The 15,464-nt window shown below is 37.0% G+C and overlaps 1 protein-coding gene across 2 annotated transcripts in view; it reads right to left on the bottom strand.

The window, feature by feature from the left end:
• Positions 1 to 5,459: 5,459 nt before the first annotated feature.
• Positions 5,460 to 15,464, bottom strand: part of ccdc82 (coiled-coil domain containing 82) — a 92,994-nt gene continuing 82,989 nt past the window's right edge. Inside the window, exon 8 of one of the 2 annotated variants that reach the window (XM_069890774.1) lies at positions 5,460 to 5,895. In XM_069890774.1, coding sequence (XP_069746875.1) covers positions 5,827 to 5,895 — 69 coding nt within the window. In that variant the 3' untranslated portion in view covers positions 5,460 to 5,826. Of the gene's footprint in view, positions 5,896 to 12,088; positions 12,149 to 15,464 lie in introns of those variants that run through there. The other variant, XM_069890775.1, reaches the window with a different exon arrangement.

Here is a 15,464-nt window from a genome sequence, read left to right as displayed (position 1 = left end):
TTCCGTTATTTAAAAAGGGTTCAAGGAGGAAGCCTGGCAACTATCGGCCTGTAAGTTTGACGTCTGTGGTAGGTAAATTAATGGAGAAAATTCTTAGAGATAGTACTTATAAACATCTGGATAGACAGGGTCTGATCAGGAGCACTCAACATGGATTTGTGGGAGGAAGGTCATGTTTGACCAATCTGATTAAATTTTTTGAAGAGGTGACTAGGAATGTGGATGAGGGTAGCGCAGTGGATGTTGTCTATATGGACTTCAGTAAGGCCTTCGATAAGGTACCACATGGAAGGTTAGTTAGGAAGGTGCAGTCTTTAGGTATAAATTTTAAGATAGTCAAATGGATTGAACATTGGCTGAAAGGGAGAGGCCAGAGAGTGGTAGTGGATAATTGTCTGTCAGGTTGGAGGCCGGTGACCAGTGGTGTGCCTCAAGGATCTGTATTGGGCCCATTGTTGTTCATTATATACATTAATGATCTAGATGATGGGGTGGTGAATTGGATTAGTAAATATGCAGATGATACTAAGATAGGTGGAATAGTGGATAATGAAGAAGGTTTTCAAGGATTGCAGAGGGATTTGGGCTGCTTAGAAAAGTGGGCTGAAAAATGGCAGATGGAATTTAATGCTGATAAGTGTGAGGTGCTTCATTTTGGTAAGAAGAATCAGAATAGGACATACGTGGTAAATGGGAGAGCATTGAGGAATACAGAAGAGCAGAAAGATTTAGGAGTAACGGTACATCGTTCCCTGAAGGTAGAAACTCACGTGAATAGGGTGGTGAAGAAGGCTTTTAGTATGCTGGCCTTTATCAATCATTGCATGGAATATAGGAGTTGGGAGGTGATGTTGAGATTGTATAAGACGTTGGTGCGGCCTAATTTGGAGTTCTGTGTGCAGTTCTGGTCGCCTAATTATAGGAAGGATATAAACAGAGTGGAGAGAGTGCAGAGAAGGTTTACCAGAATGTTACCTGGGTTTAAGCATCTAGAGTATAGGGAGAGATTGGACAGATTAGGTCTTTATTCTTTGGAGCGTAGAAGGTTGAGAGGGGATTTGATAGAAGTATTTAAGATTATGAAAGGGATAGACAGAGTGGATGTAGATAGACTATTTCCGTTAAGAGGAGGAAAGATTAAAACAAGAGGACATGAGTTAAGAATTAAGGGGCAGAGGTTTAGAGGTAACATGAGGGGGAACTTCTTTACTCAGAGAGTGGTAGCCGTGTGGAATGATCTTCCGGGAGAAATAGTGGCGGCGGAGTCAATTGTATTATTTAAGAAAAGGTTGGACAGGTATATGGATGAGAAGAAGATGGAGGGTTATGGGCATTGTGCAGGGAGGGTGGACTAGAAAGGGGTATTTGGTTCGGTGTGGACTAGAAGGGCCTAATGGCCTGTTTCCGTGCTGTAATTGTTATGTTATGTTATGTTAACTCAATTTTCACCCTTGATAATTTAATATTTCCAAATGTGGAGGCAATAAACCTTAATTGTGCAGCTTTATAATAATGATTAAAATTAAGAAGTTGCAATCCACCTTGTTCATATCTCCATGTTAATTTTTCTATCGATACTCTCACCATCTTACCTTTCCAAAGAAATTTTCTAATTTGTTTATTTAATTCCTGATTTTTTTTGTGGTATAGAAATTGGCAAAGTCTGAAACAATTCTCAGAAGGATATTCATTTTAATACAATTAACTCTTCCAATGGAAGTTATCAGTAAATTCATTCATCTTTTCAAATCCTCATTTACTTTAAGTAATGGAATATAATTTAATTTATATAAATTTTTCAAATTATTATCTGTACATATTCCTAAATACTTAATCCCAGTGTTAGACCATTTAAATTGAATATATCTTTGACATTGTGAATAATCACCTTGTACTAATTCATAACTTAACTTTTATCCCAATTTATTTTATAACCAGTAACTTTTCCATAATTTATCAATTGCTTATAAAGGTTACAAAATGATTATTGTGATTGAGTCAAATATATCAATAAATCATCTGCAAATAAACTAATCTTATGTTGAGTTTGAGTTACCATAAAAACTTGTAACTGTTGATCTGCACAAAACATTTGTGCAAGAGGTTATATGGGCAATGCAAATAAAGCAGGAGATAAGGACAACCTTACCTATGTGATCTAGTCAACTTAAATGATTGCAATATTTTCCCATTAGTTATTACTTTAGGACTTATATAAAGTCCTTTAATCTAATTTACAAAATTAAATCCAAAACCAAATTTACCTCATACTTTAATTTTAAAAATCCTATTCTAATCTATCAAAAGCTTTTCCAGCATCCAATGCAACTACTACACTTAAATCTCCTCTTTTTGTGCTAAATGAACTATACTTAACAATCTTACTATATTTTCAGAAGTTTGTGTCTATTTTTTTTTACAAAACCAGTTTTATCTATATTTATTACTTCAGGAAAATAATTATCTATTCTATTTGCTAATAACTTTGCTATAATTTTATAATTAACATTTAACAATGGAATAGGTTCATATGAAGCTGGTTTTAATGGATATCTGTCTTTTTAAGAATAACTATAAATATCACTGTTGAAAAGATTTTTGGAAGAGCATGTACACTGGAAGCTTGTTCTATTACTTGCATGAACAAAGGAGTTATGGTCTTTAAATTCTTTATCAAATTCCACAGAAAATCCATTCTCTCCTGGAGACTTATTATTCTGTAAACAATTAAGTGCTTCCTTAACTTCTTATTCAGTAACTGGTCTATCAAAATTGTCTTCATCTAATTCAGTCAATCTAGGTAGTATTAATTGTGACAAATAATTTCTATATTAGTATTGTCTTGTAATGATTCTGAAGTATATAATATTTCAAAAAATTCCCTAAAGGTTCCATTTATTTTTTGAGGTTTATTATTTTATTGTATTGCATTGATTATTTTCAAGGTTTTATCTACTTTTAATTGCCAAGCTAAGACTTTATGCGATCTCTCACCTCATTCTTAATATTTTTGTTTAGATCTAAGGATAATTTTTGTGGTCTATAAGTCGATATTTTGTTATACTGTAACTTTTTATTAATTAAATAACTACATTTGTCTTCTGATGATGATTTTTGAATTTTTCTTTTTCTATTTTATCTGTCTCTCATATAATCTTTTTTTAATTTTCAAAGTAAAACTTATTATTTGCCCTCTCAAATATGTTTTTAACACATCCCAAATAAAATTTTTTACTATCCATTGATTGTAAATTAATATCACAAAATAGTTTAATATGTTGTCTTATAAAATCACAAAAATTTTTCCTTTTTAATTATGTAGGGTTTAATCTCCATCCATATACTGACTGCTTATTTTCAGTAAATTCCAATCCCATTAATAGTGGGGAACAATCAGACATTATTCTTGCTTTATAGTCAATATTAAGAACTTTTAATTGATTTTGAATGGAAAGTTAAAATAAATCAATTCTGGAATATGAATCAAATTTATTAGAATAAAAATATTAATCCTTATCCTCGAATGATTTAAATCCTTAATTAAACATAACATAGTTTTAGCTGCTTTAGATTTACCTATTATTTTTGAAGATAATAAAGGATCTAAACAAAAATTGAAATCACCTCCTATTAAAATATTTTCATATGCATCTGTCAAATTTTTAAAAAAAGTTTCTTTTATAAATTTTTTATCATCTAAATTTGGTGCATAGATATTTAGTAAAGTCCACATTTCAGAAAATATTTGACAATCTTCTTGCAGGATCCATAGCAACATTCTGAACTTTAATTGGAATTTTTTTCCTAAATTAAATCACTACTCCCCTTGCTTTAAAGTTAAAAGAAGAAAATAAAAATACTTGATCTACCCAATCTCTGTTCAATTTTAGGTGTTCTTTTTCAGTTAGAGTTTCTTGTTAAAAAAAAGCTACATCCACCCCTAATTTTTAATATAAGAGAATATTTTCTTTCTTTTTATCATCCTGTTAATCCCATTAATATTAAAACATGATCTTAATGGTTTTATTTATATTTCCTTATTTTTTAAATCCCTTTTCATCTCTTCTATCCAGGAAGAATTCCCATAAGATCATTTAGTCCTGAGCATTACCATTCGCAATCCAATTCAATTAAAAATGTAACATATTCAATTACAAAGGGAAACCCAATACATGCCATAACTAACAGGACTACCTCCCTCCATTTTATGGGTCATGGTAACACAAATCAGTACCTTCTATTGAGTGCACTTTAGGCAAGTTTTGAGCATAATCTCCAGCATGAAATAAATTATTAAAGAAAACATTCTGCTGACCTGGTATAAAAATTTTCAAAGTAACAGGATAACACAATTCAAATCTATAAACCTTATCATACAGAACATTTTTTTTAAAACAGGGTTAAATTATTTTCTCCTCTTTAACAAAGCTTGACTCAAATCTGGATCAAAGAAAATGTTATCTCCTTCATAATTCAAAGGACCATGTTCTTTTGTCCTTTTCATAGCCAAACCCAGAAACCTCTCTCTATCCTGATAATTCAAAAATCTGACCAGGATAGATTGAGATCTCTGGATCGGAGTTGGCTTAGGTCTTAAAGCTCTATGGGTTCTCCCAATTAAAAATCTTGTCTTCAAAATGTTCTTCTCCAAATATCTTTGGTATCCATTCTTGGAAGAAACAAGTCACATCATCTCCTTCTTTACCTTCAGATAGTCCCACTATTTTAATGTTATTTCTTCTATTGTAATTCTCCATAATGTCAACTTTATCCATCAATTTTTCATGCATCATTAATAAACCAGTCATCGAGTCTTCATATATATTAGATCTTTCAACATGTTGCATATCACTTCAAACATTTTTAACTTTATTTTCCAACTTATCCACTCTCTGTGTAACATTATTCATCATTTTCAAGGCATTATCTACTTTAGCTGTCAGCTCTTTAACGTTTCAATTCTTCTGACAATTGATTTATAGACACATTTAACAACTTTAAATTATATTCCAAAATCAAATTAACTTTAATTTGAAATTCATCAATTTTGGATTCAATCTTACTTTTTTCCTTCTTAATAATTTTATTCTCTCCTCCAATCTGTTCTTCAAGGTAGGCCCAGTTTCTTTTTTTCATCTCTTCAGATTTTGAAGTTGGAGTCAGCTTAGAAGTTTTTTTCTTTTATCAGTGCCATACTTAAAAGTTAATTGAGTGTTTTATATTAACTTTAAAATATTTTAATTTTAAAAAACTTTGCTAAATAGGTATTTTTTTTTGTTAAATCCCACAGGAGTCATGAGTCTGTGTGTCGTCCCCTATGGCATCATGTGACCTCCCCCGAGAATGATCCAATATTGATTCCACAACTCTTTCCACTAAACAGCTGCTGGTTATGATCCACATACCTAACAGAATGTCTCTGCTTAATGAAAACAATTCTTGATTGTTCACCACAAAAGTTTTAATTTAAACCTTTAATGTAATCTTCAATAACTTCTACTGACAAAAAAACATTTCATGATTGAAATATATTCTACACACAATTATTCTTCCACCATATCTTTTAAATACTCAAATTAAACAACCAGTAGTTAAAGGTTTATCTTTTCATATTGCAAAGATACATTCATCTCCATTGCATTGCAAAATAGGCAGGTTAAGAACACTATTGAGCTGATTCCTGGTTCCTAACCTTTAAATTGGCAAATTGCTTTTAGTGCAGTAATGAAGTAGCATGTGGCATGGATTGTTCCAAAATCCAAAACAGAAAGGGAAAGTGAGTGGTTGAATGCATAAAAAATTTCTTCTTGCTTTCTTCCATATGTCTCATTTATAATGTTTCTGTTCACAGAAGTAGTCAGCCTCATTTAGAATTGTTTCAAGCTGATTATATTGCTGCAGAACAAAAAAAAAACAAACCTATATTATAACAGACTTTGCACGAAAACAAGAGGAAGAATATGACTAATAAGGTGGATCACTGCATACTTGTTTAGATAGCTTCAAACAACTAAACTAATAATTGGTCTGAGAACCAATGGTGCGATCACAGTGTTAGCTTACCACCTGCTAACACAGCCACAGTTGCAGGTCAAAAAAGACATGTTAATAACTTAGACGAATGGAACCAATTACATAGCTCTGGATAAAACTGTCTATGTTTATTTAATATTACTATAGGTGTTGGTTGCAGGCCAGAACATTTCAGTCATTTCACAAGTTCAGCAAAATATTTTTTTGGCATTAAGATGACTGCTTACTGCAAAGTTCCTCAATGCTACAAAATCCAGGAGAACAAAAATCTCAAAAAAATGGACATCATGGGTAGAAACCAGGATGAATTAATCATAATATTTCTGAATAACATCCTATTAACATTAATGTTAATGAGCTGAGAAGTCATTCAAGCATTTGAGATATAGGATCCACTTACACTTGGAAAATCAAAGAATGATTAGGGATAGTCAGTGTGGTGTGCTGTTAGCCAGAATCAGACACACACGAGGTAAAGACTGTACAAAAGGCTTTAATCCACAAAGACTTCCACAGAGCCAGGCTGGCTGTAGCTCCAGTAACTCTGAGTGAGACTTCGGGAGGCCGGAGCAGGTTTATATCGTGGAGGGTGATTGACACCCGACCGTGTGGGGCTTGATCCATTCAGGACAACTGATTGACAGCTGGCCAGGTGTTGTCCTGTCCCCTAACACTCATGCAGGTTCAGAGGTTGCCCCCTGCAGTAGGATGGTGGTGTACCACCACAGCCAGCATGGTTTGTTGTATGGGAAATTGTCTCACAAACTTGACTGCATCTTTGAAGAAGTGGCCAAGAAGGTAGGATAAGGGTAGGACAGAAGACATTGTATATATGGACTTAGGCAAAGCCTCTGATAAGGTCCTTCATGATAGATTGGTCTGGACGATGAGAGCGCATCGATCCAGGGTGAGCTGGCTAATTGTATACAGAATTTGCTTGACAGTAGGGGACAGGCATTGGAAGTCTGTGACCAGTGATGTGCCACAGGAAATGGCATTGTCCACTGTTGTTTGTCATCCATATTAACAACTTGGATAACAATGTAGTTAACATGTTGAGTAAGTTTTTGGATGCCATCAAAGTTGGTGGCATAGTACAGAGTAAAGAAGATCTAAGATAACAACAGGATCTAAATGAACTGGGAAAGTGGGCCAAGGAATGGCAGACGAAATTGAACTTGTTCAAGTGTGAGGGAGGATTAGCAGAGTCCTGGAGAACATTGAGGATACAGATACATGATTCCATGAAAGTAGCCACACTGATAGATAGGATATGGAAGATTATGTTTGGAATGATTGCATTCATTGATCAGAGTAGGAGTGCTAATTCACTCTACAGCAGCGAGGTCACTGGTGAGACCACATTTGGAGTATTGTGCACAGTTTTGGTCACCAGCTGCAGTATATTAAATTCTTGAATAATGTAATTTCATTTAACTTTGTTTCATTATAATGCTGATCAGTAAAAAAAGTTTAAAAAAAATAAAATACTGCACTATTTTAGCATGATATAAAATTGATTTTGTTTAATGTCATTTCACTTCGAGCAGCACTTTCCAAGAATGTATCATCATGTTAAGTGCTACAGATAATGAAGCTGGGAAGAGTGCAAAAAAGATTCATGCAAAAGTTGTTGGGCTGCAAGGTTAGAATTATAGAGACTGGATAGGCTGAGTCTTTTCTGGAGCCTAAGGGGGAACCTAATAGAGACTTGTAAAATCATGAGGGACATAGATAAGGTAGCCTTTCCTCTCCCAGAGCAAGTGAATCTAAAACTGGAGGGCATAGATTTAAGGTGAGAGGGGAAAGATTTAAAAGGGACCAGAGGAATGAGCTGCTGGAGGAAGTGGTAGAAGAGGGAACAATTGTTATATTCAGAAAAAAATTTTGACATACACCCTGACTGGAAAGGTTTAGAGAGATATGGGTCAAATGCAGGGAAATGGGACTAACTTGGTCAGTATGAATAAGTTGGGCCAAAGGGTTCTTGCTGTGCTGTAGAACTCTATAATACCATGTCTCCCCTATACCTTCACCCAACCAATGGGACACACAGGAAACAAGCTCAAAAACTCCAATGCTTAAACAGTTGCTAAGGAAGTACTTTAGATGACCTTTGGCAATTGGTCACAGATTTCCCCTCCTTCTCAGCGGTAAATTTTTTTCCTGAACCTGGCAGATTTTCCTGATGACATTAAAATGAGATACTTACCACATGAGTAACTAAAAGTTAAAATCACATCTAATCTACTAAGTGGGTAGAGCATTAAAATAATAAATATTTTCCTTGCATTAAAGATGAGATGCAGAGTGAATTAGAACCTTTTTTGTTTGTTTGGATAAGAGCCCTTTGTTCCGTTTCCCCTCAACCCTTTGCTCCGTTTCTCCCAAAACGTAATGGCTGAAGCCTAAATTGTAATGTCCAGAAGGTGTCATATTTGAATTCCAAAATAGTTCTGTAATTTCCTTCAGCAATTAAGTTGGTAAGAGGGGGAAAAAAAGGTTAATTGAAGCTTCCTGCTATTGACTGAATGAGAACTGAATTCTGCTCAATTACAATATTCTTAATGGTAGATTAATATCCTAGACTCACTATCTCAGAAATGGTACCTGGGAAGGTCATCAGTACCCAGTACACTATATCTGGTGATTACTGGGAGACAAAATATTGAAGCTGGCTTTCAGATATCCAAGTGAAATTAAATAAAGCAGCCACAGTAGCAGTAGATGTTTCTCATAATCTTGATAGAGTTCAGCTCAGCTTGAAACCAAATCACTCTTCAAGGTTGTAAATCTAAAAAGAAAACTTTTACTGGCACAGGGTTTAATTGTTGCTTTGGTACTAGCTGGAACTGCAGGATGCTGGGAAACTATGTTCTCAGCTGCATTCCCAAACCACAGCCTGGTTTCCTGGGTCATTCAACACAGGCCACCTAGGAGTCTTGATAGAAGTGATTCAGTGACGCATGTAGTGAGGCTGATTGCGCAGAATACAACAAAAGGAAATGCCTACATTTATTTACAAGGGAAATTTATCAATTGCAAGTCAGAATAAAATAATTCTGATAAAATAATCATTAAAACAGTTGCATAATAAATAGACACATCACTGCTTCTAATTAAGTAATGGGCTGTCTGATTTCATCTAATATGAAAAGCAAATCACTGGGCTTACTGGAATGCAGCACCTATGAGGAGAGAAGTGACGTTAAGGTCAAATCAGAACTTTAAAAAGTGAGGGATAATATATTTTAAGGTGCAGATAAAGGGGTAGGAGAGATCAGAGCATGGGGGAAGGACTGAGATTAGGTGGGAGATGCAAGTGATTAAATTATGATAGAACTATGCAGTGTGCAGTGTATAGAATATGCTAAATTGGAAGATGGGCAAATGGATTGCAGTTTCAAATGACATTCTGTGGCTCTGAAAGTGAGAAGCAATAAACATAGGGGCAACATCACCCGCAGTTCTTCGTAAAGTGCCATGAGAAGGGTGGTGCTTATTAATTAAAATGGAAGAATGAACAGGAGTATCTGAGCGAGAATGATTGCTTGAGAAAGCTGAAAGAGTTGGAGAGAGCAACATGTCAGATGCTGGCATCCTGTTGGAAGTGCCACAGACTGCTCAGTGTGATCCATTGAACATGAAGACTGATGGAGTGGAATGTAAGAACAGATGAGGGGTGCCTGGAATGCGGTGCCAGGGGTGGTGATGGAGCCTAGAAAAATAGGGTCTTTTACAAGATTCTTAGACAGGCACATGAACACAAGAAAAATAGAGGGTTATGAGTGCGAGGTAGGGAAGGTTTAGTTTGTTGAGTAGGTTTCTATTGGTTGGCACAACATTGTGGGTCAAAGGGCCTGTACTATGCTGTAATGTTTTATGTTCTAAGATGAATTCTATCCTGCTTCTGGGAGCCTAAAAAAAGGAGAGAGATATGGAATAAACCACCCAATAACCCGACCAACTATAGTAGAGCAGAATCTGTGATTGAGGAAAGAGGAAGTTATTTTGGAAGTGATGGTAACCATATAAGAAACAGAAGCAGGAGCCTGCTCCACCATTCAAATATTACGTCAATTCTTTTCCCTTGATGCTTCTAATAATTTTAAAATCCATCGATTTGTTTTGAATATACTCAGCAACAGAGCCTCAACAGCCGTCTTGAGTAGAGAATTCAAAAAAATCCATAACCCTTTCCAACTCTGTCCTGAATAGCTAATACCCTTGTTTGCAGAGGAAACGTTGTTCCAGTTTTTACCCTGTCAAGTGCAATACAAAAGGGTTGTTATAGTGGAGATATCTTGGCATGGTATGGAAAGTGGCAATGTTAGCATGGATGTGACAGAAATGTTTAAAACTGGGGTAATGAAAGCAGGGTGAAGAGTACTCAAGACAGTAATGAGAGTTAGTCGACTTGTGCCTACTACCCAAAATCCACAAACCCAAATGTCCTGGCAGACCCATTGTGTCCGTGTGCTCCTGCCCCACCAAACTGCTGTCCGCTTACCTCAAATCTGCTTTGTCCTCCTGGTCCCTTCCCACCTATATCTGGAACATTTAACATGCCCTTCATGACTTCAACACCTTTCATTTTCCAAAGCTTAATCGCCTCATGTTTATCATGGATTCCAATCCTTATACACCTTCATCCCTCAAACTTAAGGTCTCAAAGCCCTTCATTTCTTGCAATCCATGCTATAAGCCTACACAGGCAAGGCCCTCAACTCTTTCTCTGCTACATCTATGATTACTTTGGTGCTGCTTCATGTACCCATGATGAGCATGTTGACTTCATCTACTTTACTGCCAACTTCCACCTCAACTTCAAATTCACTTGGACCATCTCTAGTAACCTTATCCCTTTCCTCGATCTCTCTATCTCCATCTTGGGAAACAAACTCTCGACAGACATCTTCTACAAACCGACTAACTCCCACAGTTACCTTGATTACACCTCTTCACACCTTATCTCCTGTAAGGATTCCATTCCATTCTCTCAATTCCTCTGTCTCCGTTGCATCCACATCCGGGATGAGGACTTCCATCCAGATCATTAGAGATGTCCTCCTTCCAAAAATGTGGCTTTCCCTCTCCCACCATCAACCCAGCACTATTCTCCATTATTCATACATCTGCCCTGGCCCCCTCCACCTTCATGCGCAACAAGGACAAGATTTCCCTTGTCCTCACCACCCACCAGCCTCCGCATCCAACACATCCTCCTCCACCATTTCTGCCACCTACTATGTGACAAATATTCCCCTCTCCTTCTCTCTCTACCTTTTGCAGGGACAGCTCTCTCTATGACTCCCCTGTCTACTCCTTCCTCCCTACTAATCATCCCCTTGGGACCTTCCTCTGTGTCCACAGGACATGCTCACCATTTTGGGCCCCAAACAGTCCTTCCAAGTGAAGCAACATTTCACTTGTAAATCTGCAGGAGTCATCTACTGCATCCAGTGTTCCCGTTGTGATCTCCTCGATATCAGAGAGACTGGACGCAGACTGGAAGATCATTTTGTGAGCACCTCAGCTCTGTTTCCGCAATAGCGTGGATTTCCCAATGGCCATCCATTTCAATTCTTCATCCCATTCCCTTCCTGACATGTTTGTCCATGGTCTCATGTACTGCAAAACTGAGACCACCCGCAAATTGGAAGAAAGACACCTCATCTGAATGGGCAGCCTCCAACCAGATGGTATTTAATAGTGACTTCACTGGCTTTTGTTATTCTCCCCCCCGCCCTTCCCCATCACCTTCACCCAGATCTCTCTCTCTCTCTCTCTTTTCCCTGTCTCCTTTTGCACAAACATGATCAATTCTTACCTCATCCTTTATCATATCCAACACCTTTTGTTGGTCTGGATTCCTCCCCCAGCCAGCATTGTTTGAATTCTGAGACTTTCTGGGATTTCCTGCTTCTGGCTTATTCACTGAAGAAGGGCCCAGGCCCAAAACATTGGCAATATATTGTTTTCTCTTATGGATGCTGAAAAGACTGGCTGAGTTCCTCCAGCATTTCAGTGAGTTTTTACTATAATCATAATGTCTTCAGACTTTCATATTTCATTTGTGGTGATCATTGTTTGGTACCCTTATCCCGAAACTGTGCTACAAAAATGAAAGAAAAGTGGAGGTAAGAATATAAGAAAATGGAAGCAGGAATAGGCTATCTGGACATTTGAGCCTGCTACATCATTCATTAGGATCTTGGCTGATCTGCAGCCTGAGCTCCGTTTTCCTCCACTATTCTCATATCCCTCTATTCTCTCAATAACCAGGATCTATAAACCTTTTTCTTGAATAAAAGACTGTGCCTCCAAATCTAATGCATAACTTGGAAAGTTTAGCACCTTCTGAATGAATACATTTCTCTTTACCTTTTATATTAACCACTTCCTCTTTCACTATACTCCTGGTCTCCATATTTCTACAACTCCTCAGCTTTTAAGATGGTTTCCCAATCTATGATCTAAAGTGTTTTGGGACTTAACCAAACTTCTGATCCCCATTCTCCCCTCATCCCCATCTACAATCCCCTCCCACTCATCTCCCATTTCCAGATCACAAACCGACCCCATTTCTGTGGACCTTCAGGGGATCCTACTCCAGCAAGACCACAATATTAAAATGCTCAAATAAGTTCTCAAATTCTTCCACTACTTCTCTACGTCAGAAACCACCTTTTCCCTGCCAATTCTCAAAGATCTCTTGGTCTTCCAATTCTGAATTTCTGTGCATGGTTTTAATCAATTCACCTTCAGAGTTCTTTCAACTTAACCAGTCCCATATCTTTCAGTTCTCTCCTCCCCTTCCAAAAATCTTCTCCATTTTTCTACTGCTTTCTTCTTCCACAAGCCAATTTTCTTCACCAGATTTAGGTCACCTCTCCCTCCGTCCCTTTATGTGGCTCAGTGTTAAATTTTATGTGATAATGACCTGGAATATTGTTGATATATAATTGCAAAACAATTTATTAGAATTGTCATTTCAAATTGAATGGAATACCTCTGATCAATCCTGACCTTAAAAATTGATTCCAGTCTTTTGTTTACATTTTATCCTCCATACTTTTTTTTGAATACTTTATATTCTCACAAACTTTCATTGCGGAATGCTGCATTTGTCAACATTTCTTTATTACAATTGACACACCTAAATTGGCTTTTTACCAAGCGATATGTTTGTGAATCTGTCAACAAAATGGACTATCAAATACTGTTCAGTAGTTCAGGAATTATTGAACAATGTCCCTGTTGAGTGCCAAATTAGGATAATGGTCATAATTCAAAAGCTAATGTTAATATAGTATTTATACTGTTCTATTGAACTTCTGCATTTTAAATACGATAATTATTCACATCCAGTTCTGATAAAATATATATTAACCACTTCCTATTTCACTATATTCATGGTCTCCATATTTCTACATGCCTTTTTTATTAATTAGAATGTGCTTAGAATTTCTATTTTATAACCACATTTTATAACAATCCATTCAGTAGACGTTGCTGCAAGGCTTGTCATGCCTTCATTTGGTTCTTGGTGAAGCATTTATAATTTGATCAGCTGATTTTTTTTGTGATTGGCTCCTTTATCCTTCCTGATCAAGAATTAATTTAATCTCATGGTTTATTAAAAATAATTACAATGCATACTTTCCTCTATGAAAGGCAGTCAGTTTTCCTTTTCTATTTCATCATACTTTGTTTCAGGGGAATTATTCCAGTATTGCTAAGTAACCTTGTTGTTTAGCTGCAGTTGTGGCATGACTCCTTAGATTGAATAGAGCACTGTGACCCAGTTTAAAGTTAATTTTAATATTGACTGATCATATCTTCATTTCAGTGGGTGAGAGTGTGTGATTGAGGACCTAAATTAGAGAGACCTGAAAATAAGCAGGGGGTTTGCCATGCTTAATTAACCTGTGCTCATACCATGAGGATCGTAAATCCAACTTCAAATGCCACTTCTCAGTGGTCTCAACACTGCTCATTTCAACTCAACTCATTATCAAGAACCTCAAGGCATCAGAACTTCTGTGTTCTTTCGCACCCTCACACATTGGGAATGAGGTCAATTTCACACCCAGTGCTCACACTTTCAGGCAGTGACATTCATTCATTCATGACAATGAAACCACACACAATAAATTAACCATCACTGGTGCATAACTATAAACAGCAAGAGGTAACAGAGGCATAGAGAAACAACCCCCCACCCCCGGAAAAATTAGTGTTGGCTACTTTTGGGAATATTGCGTCCAGAGATGGGACAGGAACCATCCATGAAAACCATCCACATAACCAGTGCTTCTCTTCATACCCCATTCTCCTCTTAACCAAAGCTCTGTTGTGATTTACCAACTCCAAAATATGTGATCCTCCACCTCTGACTCCATCCTGCCACAGCATCTTTTCTTGTGCCATTTTAAGCTTCTGACATCTGGGAAATTGTAATCTTTTCAGGCAGTTGAGGAACATCAGAGGGTGATGAGGAAATAACATTCTGACTTGAGATTACACTCCCAGTTGCTAGTTCAGATAACAAGACTGTGCTTAATCTGAAGAGAACCATGGAGGTGGGAGATGAAAATGGTGAGACACTGGGCATCAATGCTCTGAACTCTGAGCAGTGGATAAAGAAAGTGCAGATTGCAGTTCATAGGAGAGGCAGCATACAAGTTCTGCTGTGGAAAATCTGGATGAATGTTTCAATAAGTAGGCAAAGGTAGATAGCTACAGAGTAAAATGCTTATTGGACTGGAGGCCTGCTAGATTTCTTAACTGAGGTGCTCCCAATGTCAAGAAGTCTGGAGGAAATCTGGAATAGTACATAGAGAAGAGCCCAAACTTTCCAGCACTCCTTTCTCCATTTGAAGACCCAACGTAGTTGATTTGTGTTGTGGAGTCTGCTTCAGCACATGCACCATTTGCCAAAGCCTGGATGCACCTATGGTGCTTCAACAGCTGCCATCATGGTAACAGATGGATGCAGCAGCTGTTTCAATGGGTCACAGTAATTAATCAATTTGTCCTTTAAAAGGTCCCTAAAAATTGCCATGTCTGTCCTAAGGGATTGCCAGTGTCTCTATGCACCACAAATTTCATGCCACCTCCAAGGAAGATAAGAGCACAAGAAAATAGCAGAAATAGGCCACTTAGCCCCTCAAGGCTGACCCACCATTCAATATCTACCCCAAGGCTCAATCCTCCTCTGTACTGTCATTAATCCTGCAGACTTCAAATTGCCAATTTTTCAAATATTTATCTGCCTCCACTTCAATTACTTCTAACAAACTAGCTCCCACAACACTCTGGGTGGAGAATTCCAGAGGTTCACTTCCCTCGGTGAGAAGAATTTTTTTTATCTCCCAGTTTTAAAATATTGATGCTTTATCTTGAAACGATGGCTTCTTGTTCAAAAT

The sequence above is a fragment of the Narcine bancroftii genome, chromosome 7 (assembly GCF_036971445.1).
Source record: "Narcine bancroftii isolate sNarBan1 chromosome 7, sNarBan1.hap1, whole genome shotgun sequence".
Lineage (NCBI taxonomy): Eukaryota > Metazoa > Chordata > Chondrichthyes > Torpediniformes > Narcinidae > Narcine > Narcine bancroftii.
The sequence above is the reverse complement of the archived record's forward strand: the minus strand, read 5'-3'. Positions and strand labels throughout refer to the sequence as shown.